We start from the raw sequence: 22,461 nt of genomic DNA, 5'->3' as shown, positions 1-22,461 counted from the left end.
GAGTGTAATGTAGATTGTAGACATTATTAAAGTTTCGAAACAGACCCTTCACTCACCAGTCCGTTTGGTCCAACAAAAAGAGCCTGTTTTGAAATTATTGTTTTTGTGATGTCACAAAAACCGTCAAATTTACATACATCCCCCCTTTTCAGCCTATCAAAGTGGGAGATTTGAGAGTGCTTCAGCCCACACCACTTTTTGAAAAATGCACAATAGAGGGCAGCCAAACAGAACTGAGCTCATTTGCAAAATGTACCCTTAACTCCCCAGAGCATAAAGCTGCCAAAACAGCTTTTTTAAATTCATTGTTTTTGTGATGTCATGAAAAAGCAAGGCATTTACATATATCTGCCTATTCAGCTTATGGCAGCTTAGCCCTTCCCATTCGAACTGATGTTCAACCTGGACTACTTGTTGAATACAGGGCAGCCAATCAGAACAGAGCTCATTTACATATATCAGACTTAAAGGCATAATAACAAGAAACAGCCTGTTTACTTCTAAGGGATAGAGAAAGGTTGGAAAATTGTCATGCAAATATGAATGACTGTTTTCAAAAATAAACCCACTCAAATGTTCTAAGAGGATATCAGAAGGAAAAATACAAGACAAATGTGGGATTTGGGTCCTTTAAGCTGGCTGTTTTTTTACTGTACCTTTAAGACTGATATATGTAAATGAGCCCTGTTCTGAGCTATGTCCCTGTATTGTACCTTAATCTACTGCTACTTATAACTTAAGTGTGAGTGATAAAATGCTATAGGATGAATAGGTGGATGTATACAAATTTCCACAAGGTATTAATTTGAAGGGATTAATCCACTTTTAAAGGTCTTTGAGGTGAGTTTTATGATCATCTTTCCAGGGTTGTTATGACAAATGGCAATCACTCTGACTGTTGGATGAACGCTGAAAGTCACTCTCCAGTAAAAGAAGTCAGATTTTAAAGTTCTCACAGGCCAGCATGTAAACAAAATTGTATGATAGGCTGTACACTGTGCAATTTAACCGCCCATAACACAAACACAATGTCTTTTTCCACACCATTCTCCAAACCGCCTATTTCTTGGCTCAGTCCTGTCACAGTAGAGCCAGACTCATATACTGAGCTTTGTTTTGTAGTTTTATGAGGTGATTTAAACAGACTACTTGTTTCTCATTATAAAACACACCGCATGCCCTTAATTTACCTCAGCTCTGTGCGTTGGTGATGGCAACCATCTCGTGACGGAGGGGTTTTGCCCAAAATTGCCCCCTGACGTGGCCACCCAGGACTGAGGGATGTCTTTTCCCTCCTTCACCGATCCGTGACACATTTCCCTTTAAATGCACCACTGCCCTGCATTTTTCCCCATAAACACCACAGTCCTATGGCTACTACTATATATAATTGTTAGTTACAATAACTTAATCAGTGGTCTTGACTGCTTTGTCTAGTCTCTCTGAAACACTCATGACCAGCAACAAACCACAATGACCAATGTCCCAGAGCTGAATCACAGGTTTCTCTGAACATTAGAGTAGCAAAACCTCCTGATGAGTCCAAGTAGAAGACCATCTTTCTAATTCTATTTCATTCTGACCAGTCTGGGTAGAATATTATGGAAAATCTAATTCACTCTCCAGCCTATACACTCCATATATGTAAGTTATTATAAAAATAAGTGTTTTTTGTGATGCCTTGTGATGGCAGAGTAACTGATTGTAATGTAAAAATAAATTATGACTGTTTTAGGTACATAAAACCACACAATGTCACAAGTGCAGCTCAGGGGAAAAATAATAAAATACAAAAAAAAAAAAAGTGCCTTCAACTGGAAACAATGATGTACAGCTCTATGTTAAGATGGTTTCCATTGTGCCTCTAATAATCCTTTAAAACTGAAATGCCCCTGCCAGATAGTACAGTAATATCACTACTGTTGGAGAGGGAGAGGCAGGTGCATGCTGGTCCAGAGATGGTGAATACAATTATTGTGTCTCTAAAGGTTAGGTAATAATAACAAAACATTTTTATTATATCGAATTTTTTTCTCATTTTTTATCTTTAGAAGTACAGTGTGGCAGAATTTCTTTAATAATGTTTTAAAAAGTCTCTCCTTGGTAGCCTATTTTCACTATAATAACAATATGGTTTATATCTGTTCTGCTTTCATCATGCCACACATTTTATAGAGCAAAAGAATTTCTCCCTCACACCAAAGATTTTAGAGGTCAATACATTTTTTTTCAAACAATTGTTTATGGGACTACCATAGTAATGCGAAGTATTGGGAAGCAGGTGACTGCCATGGCAGAAGAGTGGCATTTTCATGGCCATAAAGATTTATAGCTGATTATCTGAGAGTTGCTAATTATGTTATAGAAAATAGAGAGTTTTAGTTTTAACATGTGTTAATAGACATTATATGGGGTCATTTCCATTCGTAATGACTTGTTAGTGCTTGTCACCCACTGTGACAAATCTGGTTGGGCTAGCAAGTCCAAGACTTAATTTGCCAAAAAGCTAGAATTGTCATTAACGTCTCTTGTCATTACCATTACACATCTGGTTATGGCAGTAAAGACACATAGTTATGGTAACAATGATTAATCATTTAACCATTCTAATTATAATGCAACGGCATCATTTTGGCTAGATTCATGGATTTTATTGCAAAGAAACATGCTTGAACGCTGAATATTGCCAAAACTTAATTCAAATGTGCCCCTAAATGAAAGAAGCAGCTATATCCTTCTCTAGGTGCATTATTTTCAGTAACTTACTTACTGCAGTAATCTAATGTTGCAGTGGTGAAAACAGGGGGCAGAGAGGGAGACAGGTGGTTAACACCTCAGAGAAAGGGAGTCACATTGGAGATGCAAGTTAATGTGGAGGTAAGTAAGACAGTAAGAAATATAGAATATAAAAACAGCACAGCATTATCAGTTGTCTTAAACTCGAGTACATTGCCACTGCATTCCTGTCAACGTACATTTTACTGTATGGCTCATTGACTGTGTTGCCTTAATGTTGCATGGGTTTGGTCATGGATCAGAGAAGGAGGGACTAGTGGTTTCCATGTTAGAGAGAGAATAACAGGTGCATGCCACTTCAGAGATCAACTGATGCTGAAGTTGCTGAGCAAGTACTGATTGTGAGGACGGCACAGTCACATCACAGTCTTGTCCTTATTTGTTTCTTGGTAACGGTAATCATGTCAGTAGGACATGATCTATTGCCCTTGCCATTATAAATAGGAACCACTGTCAATGATCAACAGTAGGCATGGGGGTGCATCATATCAGAATAAAGTGGGTGGCAAGGGGGTAGGGCTTATGCTATGCACAAATGCGCTCAAATGTCTAGGCGTTTTTATCCTGAAGAGCAAATTTTGTCGCTTAATCTGGTGGCGTTCTCTTGGGGAACATTCATTTATCTGAGTCAAATCAAAAGATGTTTTTTTGTACATAAAATCTTGAAAATCATATCTTTACCTCAGAGTTGAAAATCATATTGAATCTGAAAATATGTGTATTGTTACACCTCTAGTAGCTAGGATCCCTCTGCGATCACTTGAAAACACTGTCACTGTATATATCTCTGGTATTTGGATAGCACTAATGTTGCAAGGTGGGTTCTGAAGAACTGGTCCCTGCTGAAGTTAATATTAAGGAGCCAGCCTTTTTGGTGTGGATCATTTGGAGCAAATCTTGTCCAAAATCATGCTTGCTCTCCTTGATCTTTGCTGGAGTAGAGTCTTGCAAAAGCTATCTGCCCCGACCCACAATACACTACTCCATAGATTCAGAGGATTCTATGAGACTGTGAAAAATTCTTGGCTTCTCTGGTTCACATCCGATGCCAAGTCTGACCGGCTCAATATCTCCTCTCTCTGACCTGTAAGACCGCCCTATGATGTTTTTTTATGCAGGGCAGCTGTTTGGTGCTACAGCCAAGAAGGTATTTGAATATTGCAAATCTTCAAGAAGTTTTTACTCAGCCATAATTGTTCAGGATCTCTGCACTATTGCGCTCTCTGTATTGAGATATCGACCCAATCCAGACCAGGACCCTCTTTGAGGAAATATATTTTCTCAGTGGAGGTGCCAATTCAAAGGGTTCCTCATGGAGTTCTTTCTGGTATTGTTTTAAATAAATGGGACATAACCATAGTTTTAACAATTCTTATTTTTATATATCTATTGCCCTTGACCACAGACAGTCCTTTTGGTTTCACCTTCTAGGTTAATTTGACTTCCTGCCTTAAGTGGTGCTTTTTTGCCTGTTGCTAATTGGCGTGACCAATTAATGTGATCATAGTAGTGTTCTGTGCTTGTGGTGCTATAGTTACTGTGGCCTTCACCCTTGTGTTTACTCAGAAGCTCACTGTAGGCTTTGTCTTTATTCTTAGATTTAATGTGTGGGTCATCTTTGAGCCACCGACACAGGCTGGCTGAAGCTTGCCTCTCTCCTGGTGATTACCTCAGCTGTCATGTGCCGTCAATAAGCTGCAGTGCTTGTGAGGGTGCCTGGATGGCTCTGGTATTACAGCATGAGTGATTCAGGGTTTTACTCTAAGTTCTTATTCCCTCAATAGATAATCAGAGTATTGGATTGACTTCCTTCAAGTAAGAAAAAGGTGATGGCATGACCCTTCTCTAGGGCTTACGAGGTCATCAAATAGCCAACACCAGGGTCAGTTTTACATTTCTCTGCCTGGAATATTTTAATGTTATGGGCAATAGAATTTTTTTGTATACTTTCCTGTCTGTACTGCACCTTCTGGTCTTCACCCCACACATTTTCCTTTTTCTGATATGATTTTTCTGATGATATCTGGGGCACATAAGTGTCACTGTGGGTGAGTGCAAGTTCTTATGATTTTTGACATCTATTGTGCTTTACCTTCGGTGGCCAGGAAATAATGTTATGAAATAATGTTATTTATGAATGCACCTGTGGTATTGTGATTTCCTACCAAAGTTGTCAGTGACTGTCTGAGGTCTCCCAATTCTGAAAAGTATTTGTGTTACTGTCTGTGTCAAAAGGTTTGACTTTGCTGGTATAATATTTCAACCCGTATGCAGGCACTTGAGGAGTTTCCACTTTACTTCGCAATGCCGCTAGAATTCATGGAATTACAGTTCATAACAAGCATTTTTTAAGTGAATCTGTGAGCTCATACCACATCAATAGTATTTCATTTTCAGCTTCACATTGAACTTTGATCATGTATTTGTAAAATTCAACAGAGGTTTATACCAGAGAATCACTGACCCACTCATGTCTCCAGTTTCAATAATGCAAGTTACCATGTTAGAAAATGCCTCAGAGTTAGACGCTAGAGGGCATATTTTAGCAAAACCAAGGTCCATTTATCCTGTATGTAAAAACAAAGCATTTGTCAAATTAATGAAATATGTAAAACATGTAAACTGCCTCTGTTCTCTATGATGTTTAGCTGGAGTACTCACATGCATGGAACTGTAAAATTTTGTGCATGAAGACATATTACTAATTCCACTAATGTATTCTGTTACCTATGCACCCCATTAAAAGTGCAGCAAGACTCATAGAGTCTTGCTGCGTGTGTTTAAACAGTAAAGACTAAATTCAGTCTTTACTGTTTAAACAAATTCAGTCTTTTTCACTATGAATGTTCTGTTTAAGAAAATGAAAAACATCAATGGATTCACTCAGGGTATTGTGTGGAGACATTTTTTGTCAGGAACTCAGACAAACAAAGTTATTAATATCAGCTGCAATAAGCTCAGAAGCCTGCAGCCATGGCATGATGAGAAGTGAGGGCCTTCTGTTTTACTGGAGTAGACGACCAGCATTATAAAACGGTCTGCAACACGTTTCAGAGGAAAATCACGTGATCTCGACTGCTTTTGTAAGGCAGGATCTGGCTAGGGAGCATGACTTTACACTACAAAAATGCACCTTACTTCCAAACGTTCTTGTGTAGCAGAGTCTCTTATAAATTTCAGACGTTTCAACCCAGTGTGCCAAAAAAGTTATGAAGGCACACTGAAAAAGTATTGTCCACTTTTCGCTGCACAACTATCTCACCAAAAACAGGAATCAAGAACGGATGTGAAATGGAAAGAACACTGTGACCAAAGGACAAAGTAACACATTTTAATGTTCTGTTCATAAATTTTGTCTTTTGCCATCTGCTTTAACATTCAGTGGGATAATATAAAAGTATTTTCCTCTAGCGTGACTAGCTATCCTGAGCTACTCTGTTCATGCAGCCTAGAATATCTGCCACTATCCACAAAGCCAGAATCAAGTATCTCAATAAAGTGTTCCGGTGTGGCTGTCTGCTTTCTGCAGGTCAAATAAAAAAGCATCTTTTATTGATTTCAACCTCGGGACTTGGGACTATTAAAATGGGGAAAAAATACATTCTGCAGCTAGCACCAGCTGAGCAGAACCATCTATACTGGGTCATTGTTGTTTTTCATATTTTGATGCAATTTGTCGGGCTCCCCTTGCGTTGGCGGCATGAACCACTCTTCAGCGGTGGAACCACATCTGCAAGCGATTAACCTAGATCCTCAGTCCACGTTGCTGGAATTCTCCTCTTGTGACACACCAGCAGCAGTGCCTGGGTAAGCATGCAGAAGGCAATGCAATAGTAGATCTGCAGGCTTGGTCAGCATGTTCCAACATCTGTCAGAGGCGTAGGCCAGAAGGGCACTCAGGGTGATTCAGACGAGAGAGTAACTTATTTAAGGGGCATCTCATAGTAAAATATAAAATGTTCTATGAAGCTGATAAGTAGCCCTAGAATGCCATCACTTTTTCCAGTGGTAATTTCCATTGTAACACCCTCTGCCAAATGCCATATGCAAGCCGTACTGGCCATACCGGCCACCTAACTGGAAGACAATTAAAAAAGATTATTCCCAAGCATTGCTGCAGCAGTCTTTGCTGGTGCCTCTGGCCACAATTGTTAAAATGTAGAATATATGGTCTGTGTGGCCTTGAAGATTTTTGCCTTGAAGATTTTTTTAGTTGTTGTAGGTTGACCTTTTAACAAACCACCAGACCAGTTCAATATTTACACAATTACAAATATCCAACGCTAATAAGGGAACAACCCAAACCTGATTTTTGCTGACTGTAACGTTAACCTAACGTTAATCACCACCTTCTTTTTAGAATTCTGCTGTATGCTTTACTGCCAGTGGCTGTGCTCACAACAAAAAGAACTGGACAATAGTGATCGCTTCAGAAAAAAACAAATTAGAAAGTTCAAAATCGAGTGGAAGAAAGAATTTGTGTGGCTGGAGTAAGAGTTTGAGAAGAATGTAATGTTCCGTTGTGCATGTCTTCAGGTTAATGACAGGAGAACACCACAGGTTCATTCTTTACTGGGAATAACTTAGAAAACACAAAAGCATGCAGCTTTTAACACGAGAACTCTTATAGCACGATGATCTTTAGTAACCTTAGTAACAAACCTGCAGGACCGACTGATCAGTGACTGATGGAGGTGGGTCAGCGGAATTGGATGATACAAATCTTCCATCTGACTCACTAGTTCATGAAAAATGAGGACACCTGTTTTGACTAATAAAATGCCAAAAACTGGAATGGATGTGGGAGAGTCAATTCCAAGAAGCAAAACCTGATTGTTTTATGTACTGAAGCATACTTGTTAATTGCAAATACAATATACTGCAGACTTTTTTATACAACCCTCCAGTAACTGTCAAGTCCATTTTCTGCTCTACCTGACTGTTATTCCTCTCCATCTTCATTGGTGCTTGTGTGATACTTTGGACACATACAAAGCAAGCAGCAAGAATAATAGATGAGCTGTAACTTTGCAGACGCTAACACATGCTTCTTGTCTTGTTCTATACCACATAAAATTCCAGTGAAACGGGAGCTCGACACAGACCAGTTCAGCTGATTTTTCCTGCACAAACAGGAGGTTTCCATTACTCACAGTCTAAGAGCGAAGCCTCGATACACACACACACACACACACACACACACACATGCACACATACACATCGGCCTACGTGGCACTCTGCGCGTGTGTGCTGAATTCAGTGAGAAATCACAGAGAAAAAAGGGGTGGAGTTTAGATGATCCAGAGCAGGAACTTCCTCTTCTAATGCAATGCAGTTGCATTTCTCGAATTCCATTTGAGGCATTTTTTCGGTTACCTCATTATAAATCCTGCTCCAGGATTGCTTTCTATGGAAAATGTAAACCGGTGTGTCATCATTGTGTTGTGACAAAGGTTGGATCCAGCATAACTACTGACTGAAAACTAAACATCGCGTGTGGCATGGAGCACTTAAGAAAGCCAATGCAGCTTCGCAAAGCAGCACTGTTTGAGGATCCCTGCCAGAATGGGGTGATAGAGAATGTTACTTGACCCAGTGATGCAGCTAAGGCGGGCTGTAGCGAAGAAAAAAAAACAGAATTTAGGTTGACAGTGAGAGGAATAAAGAAGCTTGTAAGATGCATATAAATGAGAGAGAAATTCACAAAAGATGTAGTTTCAGAATAACTACGTTAGATTCTTGCACAAGAATCTCAAGGGACAACAGTGTAAAATAACCCCTCAAGTATAATAGAGTTTATATATCAGACTGCAGCTGAGAGATCACAGATTTTGCACTTTTCAGCACAAAGGAATGTGTGTCTTTGGCTCAGATCTGCCTTTACATACTGGACATGACCATGAAGCTGGTAGTATTGCTGCCTCCATCTACTGGCAATAGATGGGAGAGCATCAAACCTGCTCTGTGTCTAACTATTTAACCAGCCAGTCTAGCATAGTTTGGTGACTTGAAGGATATATGTTTAGGATTAGCCTGAGTGTTGTTGCAGTATTGCACGGCAACTCCTGTTTTGGAGATTTTAAGTTGATACAAACCAGTTACAAATCAAGACTAAAAATCAGTTAATCAATTAATTTTTTTAATCTTACTGCCCTAATACACAGTTTCCCCTGGTCTTAGGCATAAAATGAATTTCCTATGTGTTTGTTAGAAAAGGGACTGCCTCAAATTCCAGGCGATAGGATATCCTAGAAAAGCCTTGAATTCCAGGCAAGATGATATCTGCTGTCGAACCAGCCCTTATTGGAAAGGACAGATTATCTTTTAATATCCTTTGTAAAACTTGCCATCAGTATCTGAATATTTATGTGTTGGTCGCATTATGATTGCTGTTTAAAACATACTGGAAACATACTATCCCACTGAGTAGTTGAATAGGAAGTGCGATGCGTATCTCACACAGAAACATATGTCAACAAAATCCTTTAACTGTGTTTATCATCACAAACTTCATTCACACACTTTTTGAGATTTCTAGTATCCAGAATGCTCAAGCAAAAAAAATAAATCTTTAAAAAGAATGAAAGAATGAACAGAATAAGCTGAGGTATGCATTAGGTATGATCTTTAATTTGTAATTCATAAATCAAGTTATCAACACAATTGTGATTTAGACTTTGTAAAATACAAATAAAAAACATGCACATAAAATGGAACTTTTTGTTTAGGTTTTTTTTATATCTTTTATAGGGCTGATTATTTTTTAATAGCATTAACTGGCCTAGAATATGTTACAGATTTTATTGAGCAAATGAGCGTAAGTTAACTAAACAAACTGATATGTGGTGACTGCTGAACAGCATATATGAGGTTTGACAGCATAAGTACATGGGAAGCAGGCGGGAAGATGTGTCAAACAGAAACATGTGGGCACTCACACTAGATGACAAGGCAGAGAGAGAATAACACACATAACGAGATTTGGCTATGAATAAGAACTCAAACTCCCAAATCTGCTTGGATATCATGACACAAACAAAGCTAAACTTACTGGACCGGACCTGTTTGTGCTTTTATGTGTAGTGAAAGCTCAAACTGGGGATTAATATGGGATTGAGAAACATTGATATTGCAGCTGGAGCTGGAGAGATGTTTCACTACAAACTAGCAGCTCACTTGAAATTGTAAAGAGAGTGACTTGACCTCTGAATCCATACATTATAAACATTATAACAGCTCTGTGTTTTACATGCAGCTCCTCTGTCTCCGCTCCGCTGTTCATGTGCATCTCTTCATCTTTTTTCCACTCTTCTAGCTCTCTACTTGGCATCTATATTCTATGTTTTTGTGCCAGTATACACAATAAACAAGCAAAAAACCTTTAAAGAGACTTGAACAGAGAAACATTTTCTTTTATTTGTATTTATTATTTATTATTACAACACATATGAAAGTGCATGTGAATTCACGTCATCACCTGTGATTATAAACTAAATTACATAAAAGGAAGCAAATCCCTGGAGATTGTACAACTGAAAAAAATAGCATTGATTCTGCTAAGCAAATGTGCATAATTCATCATTTTCACATAAAACAGCCTTCAAATGTTATTTCTACCACATGGATAAAACAAAATTCACATTGTAATGTAAAACAGTTGTAAATGTAACAGTACTTTGTGGTGACTGTTGTTGAGGCTTTGTTGTATCAGTGCCGGGAAACAGGAAAGTACAGGTAAACAGGAAAGCAGATTTAGAAACTTCAGAGGAAACAGTGAAAGTAATACAGGGATGGCAGTTGTTGAGCTGATTATGTGCAGGGGTAAGGGGGAAGTGTGTGTGTATTAAATGCATTTACATATTGAGTTTAAACCAGAGGCCACTTCAGAATGTAAAAATCAGATGTCCGTTGATGTAGCTATCAGTAGAAAGGCCATTGCTGCCGAGACTGGCCTCCAGCCTTATACTGTCCCCTGGGTTTAACTGCAGGACTGCCTGCCCGCTATATGTCAGTCTGCCAGGACTTTGCTGAGACGCCACGCTGCTCAGAACCACAGCACGGTTGCGCTGCAGTGTCACGGTGCCCACGCTCCGAGATGATGTTAAGAAGAAGACAAACTCATATACACCGGCCACACTGCAGGTGAACTCGCCTGTCTGGGTGCTGTACTCATTCAGATTGTTGAAGATCGTCTCACGGAAAATGATGACTCTGTTTCGGCTGGTGGAAGAGGAGATGGGCCCGAGATGCATAGAGAAGGCAGATTGCTGGGTTGTGATGTTAGCAGCAGGGCCAGGGGGTCCAGGTGGGCCTCTTATCCCAGGCGCCCCTGGGGGACCTGAAGTGTGTGGGAGAGAGAAAGAATGAAGATTGGAAACAGAATGGTCAGTTTTACAAAAAATGAAGAAGACAGTAAAGGTAGCACTGAAATACAGGAACTACTCTTAGAACAGTGTTTCCCAGCCCTCAAACAGTATCGGATTGAAAAATAAAATTAACAAACACAAAGCCCAAATTGTATTATTACTGTGTAAATACCACACATGATGAAATCAATTCTGCTGCAAGCTGCATAAGACTATACTGAAATAATCCAGACCACATAGGATTTTAGAAGTGCTTAGAAGGAAAGGGGCTATAGGACTGATATGCAAAACAACCACCCACAAACTGTTGTTTTTGTTCAATCTTTGCACAACAAAAACAGACTCGTCTGAAATGACATACTGTTTCTCAAACAGAGAACAGTTCACTAATTATACTTTGCTCAGAAAAGTGTCAGTTGTTTTCACTGTGTGTAGAGATGGCAATTGCTTGGTTCTGTCCAGTATTTGGCTTGACAGTTGCGTTCTACTGCCATGACAAAAAAAACAGTGCTAGAAGTGCAAATGGTTATGAAAGACAAAATTCTGATGTGTGGTAATTTCAGCATGCGGTGTATATCAGTACATATACCTTGAGAGCAGAGGGGTCTGAGCCTGAGACTAACTAAAATACAACAAAATACTTCTGCTCTACATATCTACCTCAAAATGCAGCATCTGCCAGTAGTCACTAGTACCAAGTTAACATTACTAACTAAATACTCTTTTTAATTCAAAATATTTTCAAAGTTACATTACCCTGTTCGCCTGCAGGTCCTCTAGGTCCTGTGGGTCCTGGTAACGGTTCTGCATCAGGATCTGAAAAGGGATTAAAAAACAGATTAGTTACATATCTTGCAGTTATGGACATGTAAACATCTTCAGAGAAGACAGGGAAACACTCAGTTAGGGAGTAATTAGATGTTAATCAGAGAATCCCGAGCCAAGCAACCAGGTGGAAAGTGAATGGACTGTCCTACAAAGGCCTAATGCAATTCATGGATTATCTGTGTCTTAGAACATCACTTTTACGAGTGCCTTTGTATGGAATGCCATGTCCGAGGAAAGAGAGTTCCCATACAGACCCGTCTTTTAATCAAAACAATAAAGTCTTTATTTTTGAGTCAATTCATGAGAGTACCAAATCAATCCCAGTATAATAAATGCATTCACTTCACAGGTGATTTTTTTTATCTCATATGAAATAATGCTTGGCTAACCTCATTTCCACTGTGTACACTGTGACTGTCACGCTCGCCTAGAAGGTCAAACACCAGAGGTAAGCCAACACCACAGAAACTATAAAGACAGTATTTTAAACTACACTCTATACATGGTCTTCTAAGAATACAAGACAGACTAAAGGTAAAACAGCAAGGTCATAAAATATGATTATTTGTTCAACAGACCTACGATTTCACATTTCTGAAAAGAAAATACCAAAAAAAGTGAATAAAGCCAATCAAGGCTTCAAAGTGTCATACAGTGGAATTGATAAGCTATGTATGTCAGTGAAGTTCTTTCCTCCTTGCCTCATTTTTCCTAAAACCTGTTAGATCCTGAGTGGTGCAAATGACAAGAAGGCCACTGCAATCCACTGCAATGGAAGTCCATGACAGCATGATTTACTTTCATTGGGCATAGCTTGGTTTATCCCTGCCTAGTTGAGTAATGATAACTAAAAAAGACTGTCCATGACCCCCCATATCAAGGACATTGAGGGCCTATAATGTGTTGTGAAGAACTAGATGAAAACTTACTAACATTGGAAAGAGTACTGGAACATAAACAATATTATTAAGAATTAAACTGTGTTGAACAAATAATCACATTTAAATGACCAAAGAAAAGGAAAAGGCATTGATTTTGTCTGTGGATTTCACAAGTGTGCATGAACAGAAATTTGTTGTTTTGCCTTACCAGCCTCAATCCAGGGAGTGAGGTCTATATCTGGTATGTCATTGCAATCAACAAAGTTAGCTCTGTTGGGGTTAAATAGGAAGGGATCCGCAGGAACTCTCCTGATGCCTGTGTTGTCACAGATGATGCGAGCCAGAGACACGGAGGCTAGTGACTGTCTCTGACTTTTGGTGAATACCCCACGATTTTCCCACCAGAGCCTGGATTGAGAGAGACTAAAATTAGAACCATTCACAAGCACATTCACTTTAGCCTAGATTGAAAACCACTGCTCTAGACATTAAAACTTTAAAACATTCAAACATTAAAGTACATTCAATCAGTCCTGTGAAGCTCATTTGATCCCACACAATACCTGTCGCCTTGACGGATCTTCTGGAACTGGGTTGCAATGAGACAGGAGAAGAGAGGTCCGACTCGGCCTCCAGGGACAAAAGGTTCAGCTACACCTGCCACCCAGACATCAATGTTGGCAGGGGTTTTGTAGAATGTAATCAGTCTGCTTGCCAGATCTGTGTTGTTCAGCACCACGGCCAGCTCAGCTTCATTCTGAGGTGTGGAGAGGTTGCAGAACTTCCGCCATGCATTATAACCTAGTGGAGTTAGAATAAAACATGGTTCTGTGAATTGGACTTGAGAACGCACTGGAGTATCCAGAATAAGTCTTTGTGTATGATAACATATGTGAAGTGTTTTCAGAAGAAGTTCTGATATGTTCATGTGAATATGTCTAGAATGGATCTCAATGAGAAGCCTGGCTTGAAGGTATTCCATCTGGTGCAACCAGAGAGCATCTTTATTAGTGCAAGAAAGTACAGAGAATAAAAAAACCTCTTTTTGTGTACATAGCTGCATGTGTACCTTGCAGGGCATGGTCACGGCTTCTTTGCATGTTAAGGGATGCCAGGTCCATGGCAATGTGACTGGTGAAAGCAAACAACCTCTCCCTCAGTGCATCCACCAGCATGTGGTCCTGTTGATTCAGCTTGGCTGGCTTGCCAATCAGGCCGCGGATCAGAGGATCAATACCACCTGGATAGTCAATTAGACAATTCTTTTATAGCTCTCTGTTTTTTATTTTCCTGATTTCACTCTTCAGCTATCAGATTCTCAAATTAGATTAGGTATGTCAGAGCAGAAAAAATGTACAATAATGTGATCCTCCAGAAACGGATTTCAATAAAGACATTAGTCTCTTAAATGGGCCAGTTCTTACCTTCAAAGACAACTCTCCAGGGTGTAAAGAAGGCCTCAAAGAGAGGGACACTGGAGAACTGTGGATGGTTGTTAAAGTTTTCATCCAGACGGAAGACGAGAGGCTGAATGGTCACATGGGCGAAACGGTAGGCAGCGGTGGCAAAAACATTTGCGATGCTTGGATCAACATTGGGGTCATAGCCAGGGTAGGGACCGAGCTGCCTCTGCATGGCTTCTGGACCCACGATGTGTCGCAGGTAGTTTCTAAACACCAAGATCTATGAGGCAGAAACACCATTAAAGCCCATTATATATGTATGAGTTTATTAGAGTCCAAATTAGTATTGTATTTTACTCAATTACTTTTCTCAGGACTTTGCGAGTTTAAATATGTGTGTGTGTTTGAACATGTAAGTATGCAGTACCTGGTGATAGGCACCCATGATTTTGCGAGCCTCCTGGTAAAGTGTTTCACTGCTCCATTGGGGGTTGAGTATGCGCAGGGCACGGGCCAGCCGGTTGTGCTCTCTCACAAACAGCGTGTGTATTGAAGTTAGAGCAATGTTCTCATCCACACGGGAGTCACCTGCAGAGCCAACAAGAGCAGAACTTTTAAAATGACATTTTGCAATGTTAGTTAATATCTTGCACTTTTTTGTTTGATGCTGTGTCTGTTGCTTTATTAAACATTTCTCCAAATAAGTGAAACATGAAAAATGCTATTTAAATAAACTGTTACTATTCACTACTTTTCTGTACTTCAGAGGCAATGAGCAAGTTTAGACTCTGACTGAGTCCCAGAAAACTTTGGAAAGTAAAACTGACCAGCAATGAAACATGGAACTTCTTCCTGGTCTGTGGTGTTGAGGATCTGATTGCGTGTGCTGCACATGTTGCTAGCCACCTTAGTGAAGGGCAGCAACTCTCGACCATTGTCTTGGAAACGGTCATTGACCAGCAAAAGGCCAGTTGTCGTTGGAGAGGTCACGGAGTTCTCGCGCAAGCCCCTCATCAGAGCCGTACACCTGGCCCACATCTAGGAATGCTGTCAGGGAGTTGATCTGCTGCCTTACTTTGGGTACACCACCGAAAAGGAAGGCGTTGTTACCAGAACCACAGGCAGGTGCAGAACGGAACACGGGGAGACAGCTGTTTGGAGCAGGTGGGGGCCGGCGTGTGTCATCAGAAGGAAACTAAGCAAAATGCAAAACGTTGGCAAAAGTTTAGTCAGTATGTCATGCTAAATTTTCTTCAGTGAAGGATTTATGTAAATATAATGTTTTGAAAAGTAAGATGCTAATGTGACGAGTAAACGTAATTTCATTAGAATTACAGTAATTGGTTTTGTTCCTCATTACCAATTTTAGCATTTTGGTTAAAGGATTCCTTTAAGACAAAGAACGCCAAATGTTCTACGCCAAGTCAGATCACCAGATTTAGTATAGCTCTAATGTAGATCTAGTGTAGCCTATGCTAGATACTAATTTAACATTAGTTCAGAACAGAAAACACAAACGGATGCAGTAGGGACTACTAACCTGGATGGGGAAGCAGGGCTCGGAGCGCTCGCAGCTCTCATCACAGTTGATGCCGCTGCTGAAGGATCGGATGCTGGGTGACTGTGGAGTGAGGGACAGATCATGGTCGTTCCACTGGCCAAAGAAGGTGACCAGGTGCGTGAGCTCACTGTCGCCCTGAACATCAGCATCTGCGGTGCTCAGGATGTGGTTAGACACCTGTCTCACCTGGAAGAGCAGGCATGAAAAAGAGATCTCATTTGAGCTTGGACTCACCTGGCTGACAACATAAAGCTCGTTGGAATGAAAGACTGCTGTCTTACCAGAGGTAGCATGAACCCATTATGGAGTCTGTTTAGATCCCATCCTACAGGCTGGGAGATACCATCTTCATAAATAGGAGGGAGCCAGCTAGCTAAGGGTGTGTTTGCTGCACCAAGAAGTGGATTCCTCCTAAAGATCCAGAACAACACTGTTACCTATTCTACACTCGAGAGGGGCAACATTTTTTATGGCCTAAATGCTGAATAGTTTCAGTAAAATTCCAGCAATGCACGTAGGGATGCAGCTAACTGGCTATCCATTATATTTACAACAACAACAACAACAACAACAACAACAACAACATAACCAAGAAATCACATTATAAATAACCTCTCTGGTGATATATTTTGAGACTTAAAGGACTGTCACTAGGACTTATATAAGGGATAACTGAAAAGTATATTAGTTAAATGACACATCAGCATGTCTTTAACCTAACCTATGACTTCTTTACTTCTCTAACCTATGAGTTCTTTTACAAGTGCACTACCACCATGTCCCTGTTCAACTCACCGGTTGTTGCAGACGCTGTTGGCGGTGCGGTACTTGTTGATAAGGGGCGTGGTCCTGCAGGAAGGGGGCTGGACTTGAGCAGCACAGCCTGTCAGGCGTACAATAGTCTGGAGCTCTTCAGGAGTAATCAGTGCTGCGAGAGAGAACAGATATATAGGGGTAAATATACAGCATTGTTAATTGTTGTATAGGATTGCTTCAATTATGTGACACTATTCTAAAAAAATATGTTATTACATTTTGAATTGCATTACACAATGAATTACATTTTAATTCTGTTTACATTATATTGAAAGGTTTCGAGTCTATACTATCTTTTGCTGGAAAAGATAATCACAATAATAACTTCTCAGCAAATTCAAATCATATCTCGTCTTCTACTTGAAAACACAAAGGTGGTTTGGATTGAAAGTGAGAGGTAACTCATATAAAATAATATCATGCTTTTGCTACTGCCAGCAAAAGATTTGGAAGGGGTTAAGGTGGTCAGACCTGTAGCATTAATGGATCTCTTGTGTGCGTGGTGTGTTTTCTCAGAGATAATTCTCAGGGTCTGCTGCAGGTAGTCTGCAGCTCTCACAGCCTCTCGTGTCTTTCGGGATGGCTGCTTCAGCAGACGTAGCTTATCAGACGGCTTGATGAAGGTGTCCTTACGCACCCTCGCCAGACTCCTGTAAACAGCAACCACACAGATATATAAGAAAATGTATTGTGCTGTATTTTCAGCAGATTTAAAATCTAAATACAGTGAATTCTCAAATATTTGCATTATATTACATTTATTTGTATATGGGTATTATACATCTCACAATAAATCCTATAAAAATACCTATTAAAAAGTCTTTAAAAAATGCTGCAGGAAAAATGTTGACTCACTCTTGACGAGAGTATAGGTAAGCATCATCTACGAGTCTTTTGGCCTCCTCAATAGCTTCCAGAATGAAAGGTCTACCCAAGCCCTCCTGTACAGATCCTACACAAACGGTAGTTTGGTAGGGTACAGTAGAGTCAAAGTCATGGACACATGTAGGAACAGAAACTCTGTAGATCGTTTATTATATCTGTTCAGCTGTAAGATAAACCCACCTAAACAAAGCCCTTAACTCCATTGAGTTCCATAACGATTCTAGATTAGCTTTTAGTCGTGATCCATCATTAAAACTTTCTTTAGTCTAAGGCTATTTGGTAGTATCTGGAAAACCAACTAATCAAGGTTTGTGAAGCAGCGATATTTCACATCACCTGAATTTTCTGGTGAAATTTTCTTGTCATGTGTTAACTCACCGGACACAGTCAGGTGGTTGAGTGTGTAACACAAGCCCAGCACCACAATGGATATTAAGAGATTCATATCTGAAATAGTAACAGAGAGACATATTTAACCCACAAGAATAAACATGTCATGATCAAAGTCTTCTCTATGAGGCTCCTCAGCATTAGTAGTGAAAGTTATACAAATAACGTTGTATAGCTGAATTTTTACTTTCTAAGAGGAAACAAGAACACAAAGTGTCATTGATGTGAAGCACCACTCCTGTAAGCCAGCAAAAGCTCCTTGTGCTACTGTGAAGAATCTTTGCCCTGCTAAATGTGAGTGAGTGAGTGAGTGACTGACTGCTCGACAGACAGACAAGCCAGGTCCATGAGGTGCTTTGCATCTAAAAATACATCATAATACTGATAGTCTACTCTCTATATCCCCCACAGATAGTTTTTTCTCTGACAGATAATAAAAATATAATCCAAGCTTTACACATTTGAAAAATGTGTTTCAGACTTTTGTCCTTTTCTTCTAAAGCAGAAACCAAACAACATCAATTCTAACGTCTACCAGGAGAGGTTTGGACAGAATTAGAATTTTGTATCTAAATAGGTTGTACAACAACACTCTATGTGCAAGGCATCATTTGTGTATTGCAAGAACGCCTCTCAAATAAAAGTCAGGAAGACCGTAAGAGTGCCAGAGCTATGAAATGGAAAAATCTAAGCAGGAGCCTAAGATACATGTAATTTCTCACCCGTGTATTTGATTCCTCTTCTCTTGAGGTGAATTGGAGTGTGCAGTGTACAGTCCTGCTGTGCTACAGGACTTTTATACTCAGCCAGATACCTCACCCTACCTCCATCTCACAGGTGGGGTCTAATGTTCTTCAGCAAAGTGTTTCCTGCTTCCTTTTACTTAGCATCTTATTTGACTCAAGTATTGATAAAAGTTCAGTAGTGTGATATATCCCTATTGGTACTTTGCCAAAAAGGAAACTCGTAAAAATAAAGATTTCCATAAAGTTCTTGGCTTCAGTGTTTGGTTATATGGATGTTTAAAGAACCATACATCGAAAAGTTCTTTATGGAAACGCAAACGGTTATTCTGTGGCGTAATAGGGTTAGGCAGACTCGGTGATGTGGTTTAGGACACAGTATGGCTTGCCGTAAACTGTAAAAATGTAGCTCACCATGTAGCTGGGGCAACCATTTAGAACACAGGTGTCATGCTGAGTGAAGACCTGCAAATGGTTTGCGACGCAAATTGAAGAAGCAAATTTGGACATCAAACATGTCTTGGCTGATTGACTAAGTGGTAAATTGTGTGATTTTTATTTATTTATTTATTAATTTGGCTGTATCATTGCTTTAAGAGTGAAGGCTAGAAACCATTTGTAATATCTTTTATTTTGTTCTATTCTTTTGCAACAAAGCATATGAAAGAGGTTACTCGTCTGTTCTTTTTGTTTATGGCACTCTGCAGCTCAAGGTCAGAGCTGTTTGATATTGATTAACTGACTTCCAGCCAGATGCCGGGAATCTCCTCACCGGGCAGTAAAACACAGTGTTATCTTTTGTGAAGTAATACATTTTCCCAGAATTGTGTTCTTCATTTTTAAATAGGTTAACCTGAAATGTTTTATCATTAAAAAAAAACTTTTTTCATGTTCATAGAAAATGGCTTTACTATAAATAGGTGAGTCGTTTACAGTATTGTGTGATCAGAACTCAAACAGCTAGATAAATGAGTCATAACCGCTGAGTACAGATTGTTTTTAAAATGTAGTACAAGTCGTGCAAACATATAAATGATCACTGAATAACCACACATGCAGACACTCTTGACGTGCCATAAATCAGTGCACGGTGACCTACTTTTTAGTCATTCGTCCACAGCTGATAAACGTATAGTAATGCAAATTATCACCTGTTTATTCTCATATCCATTACAGAATTAGTTCAGTATGACTGATACATGCTGTGTCCACCTATATAATTGACCATCAAATTCAAGTAAATTTGATATGCATTCTTTTCCTGTGAGCTGGCATTTGGGCACATGCACTGGCACCATTGCCTCAAGTTAAGACAACAACAGAAAACATTCCTTTATTTTTGGTGTATACTTTTTGTCATACATCACATTACATCTGTATTTCAACAGAATGAGAATGAGGACATGGCTGTCAGAAACATTTAGACCACTCCAAGCGAATAAATGTATTTGATAGAGGTGGAGATAGAGATAGTGTGTATATATGTATGTAGTTTCTTTTCTCTTTTTTTTAAGTTTTGCATTTTGGTCTGGTCAGCACAACTATCAGTTTTTGTCTAAGAGAAATTTTTTAATTCCTTCAAAGGAGAAAGTGTTGATATTTGTGAGCCACATGTTTACAGAAGGTACAATAGAGGTAGACCAAAGTAAAAGAAGATTTTTGGTGAGATAAACCAGCAACATAAAGTTCCTTAAATCATAGTCAAATACATTATCTTTAAAAGAAAATTGTCATTGGCTTTAAACATAATGTTGCAACTGCATGCCAAACATCAACACTGTCCAACAGGAAAGTCACTTTTTCATCTACTGGGCAGTGTAATATTTTGGCATCCGCTGTCCAGCTATCTAAGAAATCCCACTTTGTTTATCCACTCTTGCTAGTGCATTGCTGTTGAAAACTGTAAAAAAAAGTCATGCAAAATCACATCAGCACTTCAACATGATATTTCTAATGTATCTGGCATTAAAGTGCACCTCTCTTGTGCACTTCTTTTCATTTATTTCCCCAAAATGTCTTAATAATGCCTTTTTTAACCTTTAACCTCTTTATACCTTACAGCACAACAGTGATTATATTCTAAAGGCATAATAAAGAAAAATGTAATAAACATTGATCAAGTGATTAGTCAAGTGCTTCCTTGTGATTTCCCCTGACGTACATCAGGTTTTGCAAGTAAATTCTGAGATGGCTACAAATGCATACAGCTGTAATCACACTAAATTATGTGTCTTTGTTATGAGAATAGTGGGGCTATTGTTCTATGGGTGCTTTTTTCTGGGCATTTCAGATCTGTCAACATCTGAGGCTATAGCATTTCCGTGTGCTTGGAATAAGGAAATGTTTTCAGGTGTGAAGATTTAGGGTACGGTGTGATGTAGTAATGGCTACACTTATCAGAAACAACGCTGGTCAGATATTTGAACAGGTTTAAAGGCTTGCATCACTGGACCATTGTTCTTTCAAAAGGGAACAGGAGGCTTTGAGGAAGACAGTCTCTGAAGGAGTGGCACACAGAATATAGCAGGATAAATCTGAGATAGGAAATAAAACTTGATTGCTCCAGATATGCATATGTAAAATACCACATAATATCATAAGCCAATTTCTTGGTACATTCTGTCCTGCTCAACGTTAAAATTGTTGCTTTTGACATGGCTTTTTATTTCAATGTAATTTAATTTAATTAATTTTTTTCTGCAAAGTACTGTTTATTTCCTACAATCCCATTTCTTATTTTTACCCCTACCCCTTGTTTTTAATTGCCATCTTGCCCCTTGGACCTGAGTTACAGGGGTAGTGGTTGAAATCTTCCCCTATGAAAAGGGACAACCATCAAATAAAAAGAACATTACTTCAGTAACAGGCGGTGCTCTGTAGGCGACCCTGTCAGTCTGCAGTGATAGCAGAGGAGGGTAAAGTTCAGCAACCTTGCTGCTGAGCTTTAGTTACATTTAGGGCATCATATGCTTTCAAAGAGGGGGGGGGGCAATTATTCATTATTGCCCACCGCTAGCTAATTCTTCTGTGATATACAGCAGAAGTCAGCTATTTGCCAGCTTCTCATTCAAATTTTCCTGTTCCACCTTAAATGAAGCAGCAGTTACATTCTGGTGCTACAAGCATCACAACTGCTGGACAATTTAAGGTGGAACAGGAAATTTGAGCAAACTACTAGATACTATTTTTTATGCTTGTTATGAAGAAAAGGACCATAATACATTGAAACGACATTAAACTAAGACATTACAATTGTTATCATAATTTGTGGGTTTCTTTGGTCACAACCATCTTGCCGGTTTTTCTTTTTTTCTCATAACACTCCGTTTGGAGCGTCCTTCTGAAAACCCTCCATTTGGAGGGCCATGTAGCCCTAACACTTCACCTTACCCCTACATCTTAGCGAAAATCGGGCCACCCAACTCCTAGGGGTGAACACGTAAAGCAGAGGGCTAAGAGTTAAGTGGTGGGGGCAAGGGGTGAAATCGGATTGGTTTTAGTAGTGGTAGTACGCTTTCAAAATTTTTAACCAGTGGCACATAGGATATGTCATCTATTACAGCAATAAGCCACAAAAAACTGCGCTGCTGTAATTTTATCATGGGTGCAGGGTGTTCTTCAGCATAGCTATACATACATGGATGCCCTGTTGTCTGTTATCCTTATTCGCTGCAAAATGCCTGCACATCTGCCATAAAACAAGATTGGCTTATAAACAGCTATACATATACTTAGATATGATGAGTTCTCTTTATTAAATTGACCATAACTGCCTTATTATTCAACTGGTTG

General features: G+C 39.5%; 1 protein-coding gene across 1 annotated transcript; it reads right to left on the bottom strand.

The window, feature by feature from the left end:
* Positions 1-10,230: 10,230 nt before the first annotated feature.
* On the bottom strand, positions 10,231-18,741 carry LOC118824812 (eosinophil peroxidase-like). Its single transcript, XM_036595230.1, is given in 16 exon segments — positions 10,231-11,134; positions 11,919-11,978; positions 13,080-13,279; positions 13,435-13,672; positions 13,941-14,111; positions 14,296-14,554; positions 14,702-14,862; positions 15,102-15,243; positions 15,245-15,469; positions 15,815-16,021; positions 16,117-16,246; positions 16,631-16,763; positions 17,123-17,301; positions 17,507-17,603; positions 17,915-17,983; positions 18,649-18,741. Coding segments are annotated over 15 exon segments (2,724 nt in total). The 5' UTR covers positions 17,982-17,983; positions 18,649-18,741; the 3' UTR covers positions 10,231-10,679.
* Between the last annotated feature and the right edge of the window lie 3,720 nt (positions 18,742-22,461).

The sequence above is a fragment of the Colossoma macropomum genome, unplaced genomic scaffold, assembly GCF_904425465.1.
Source record: "Colossoma macropomum unplaced genomic scaffold, Colossoma_macropomum, whole genome shotgun sequence".
Taxonomy (NCBI): domain Eukaryota; kingdom Metazoa; phylum Chordata; class Actinopteri; order Characiformes; family Serrasalmidae; genus Colossoma; species Colossoma macropomum.
The sequence above is the reverse complement of the archived record's forward strand: the minus strand, read 5'-3'. Positions and strand labels throughout refer to the sequence as shown.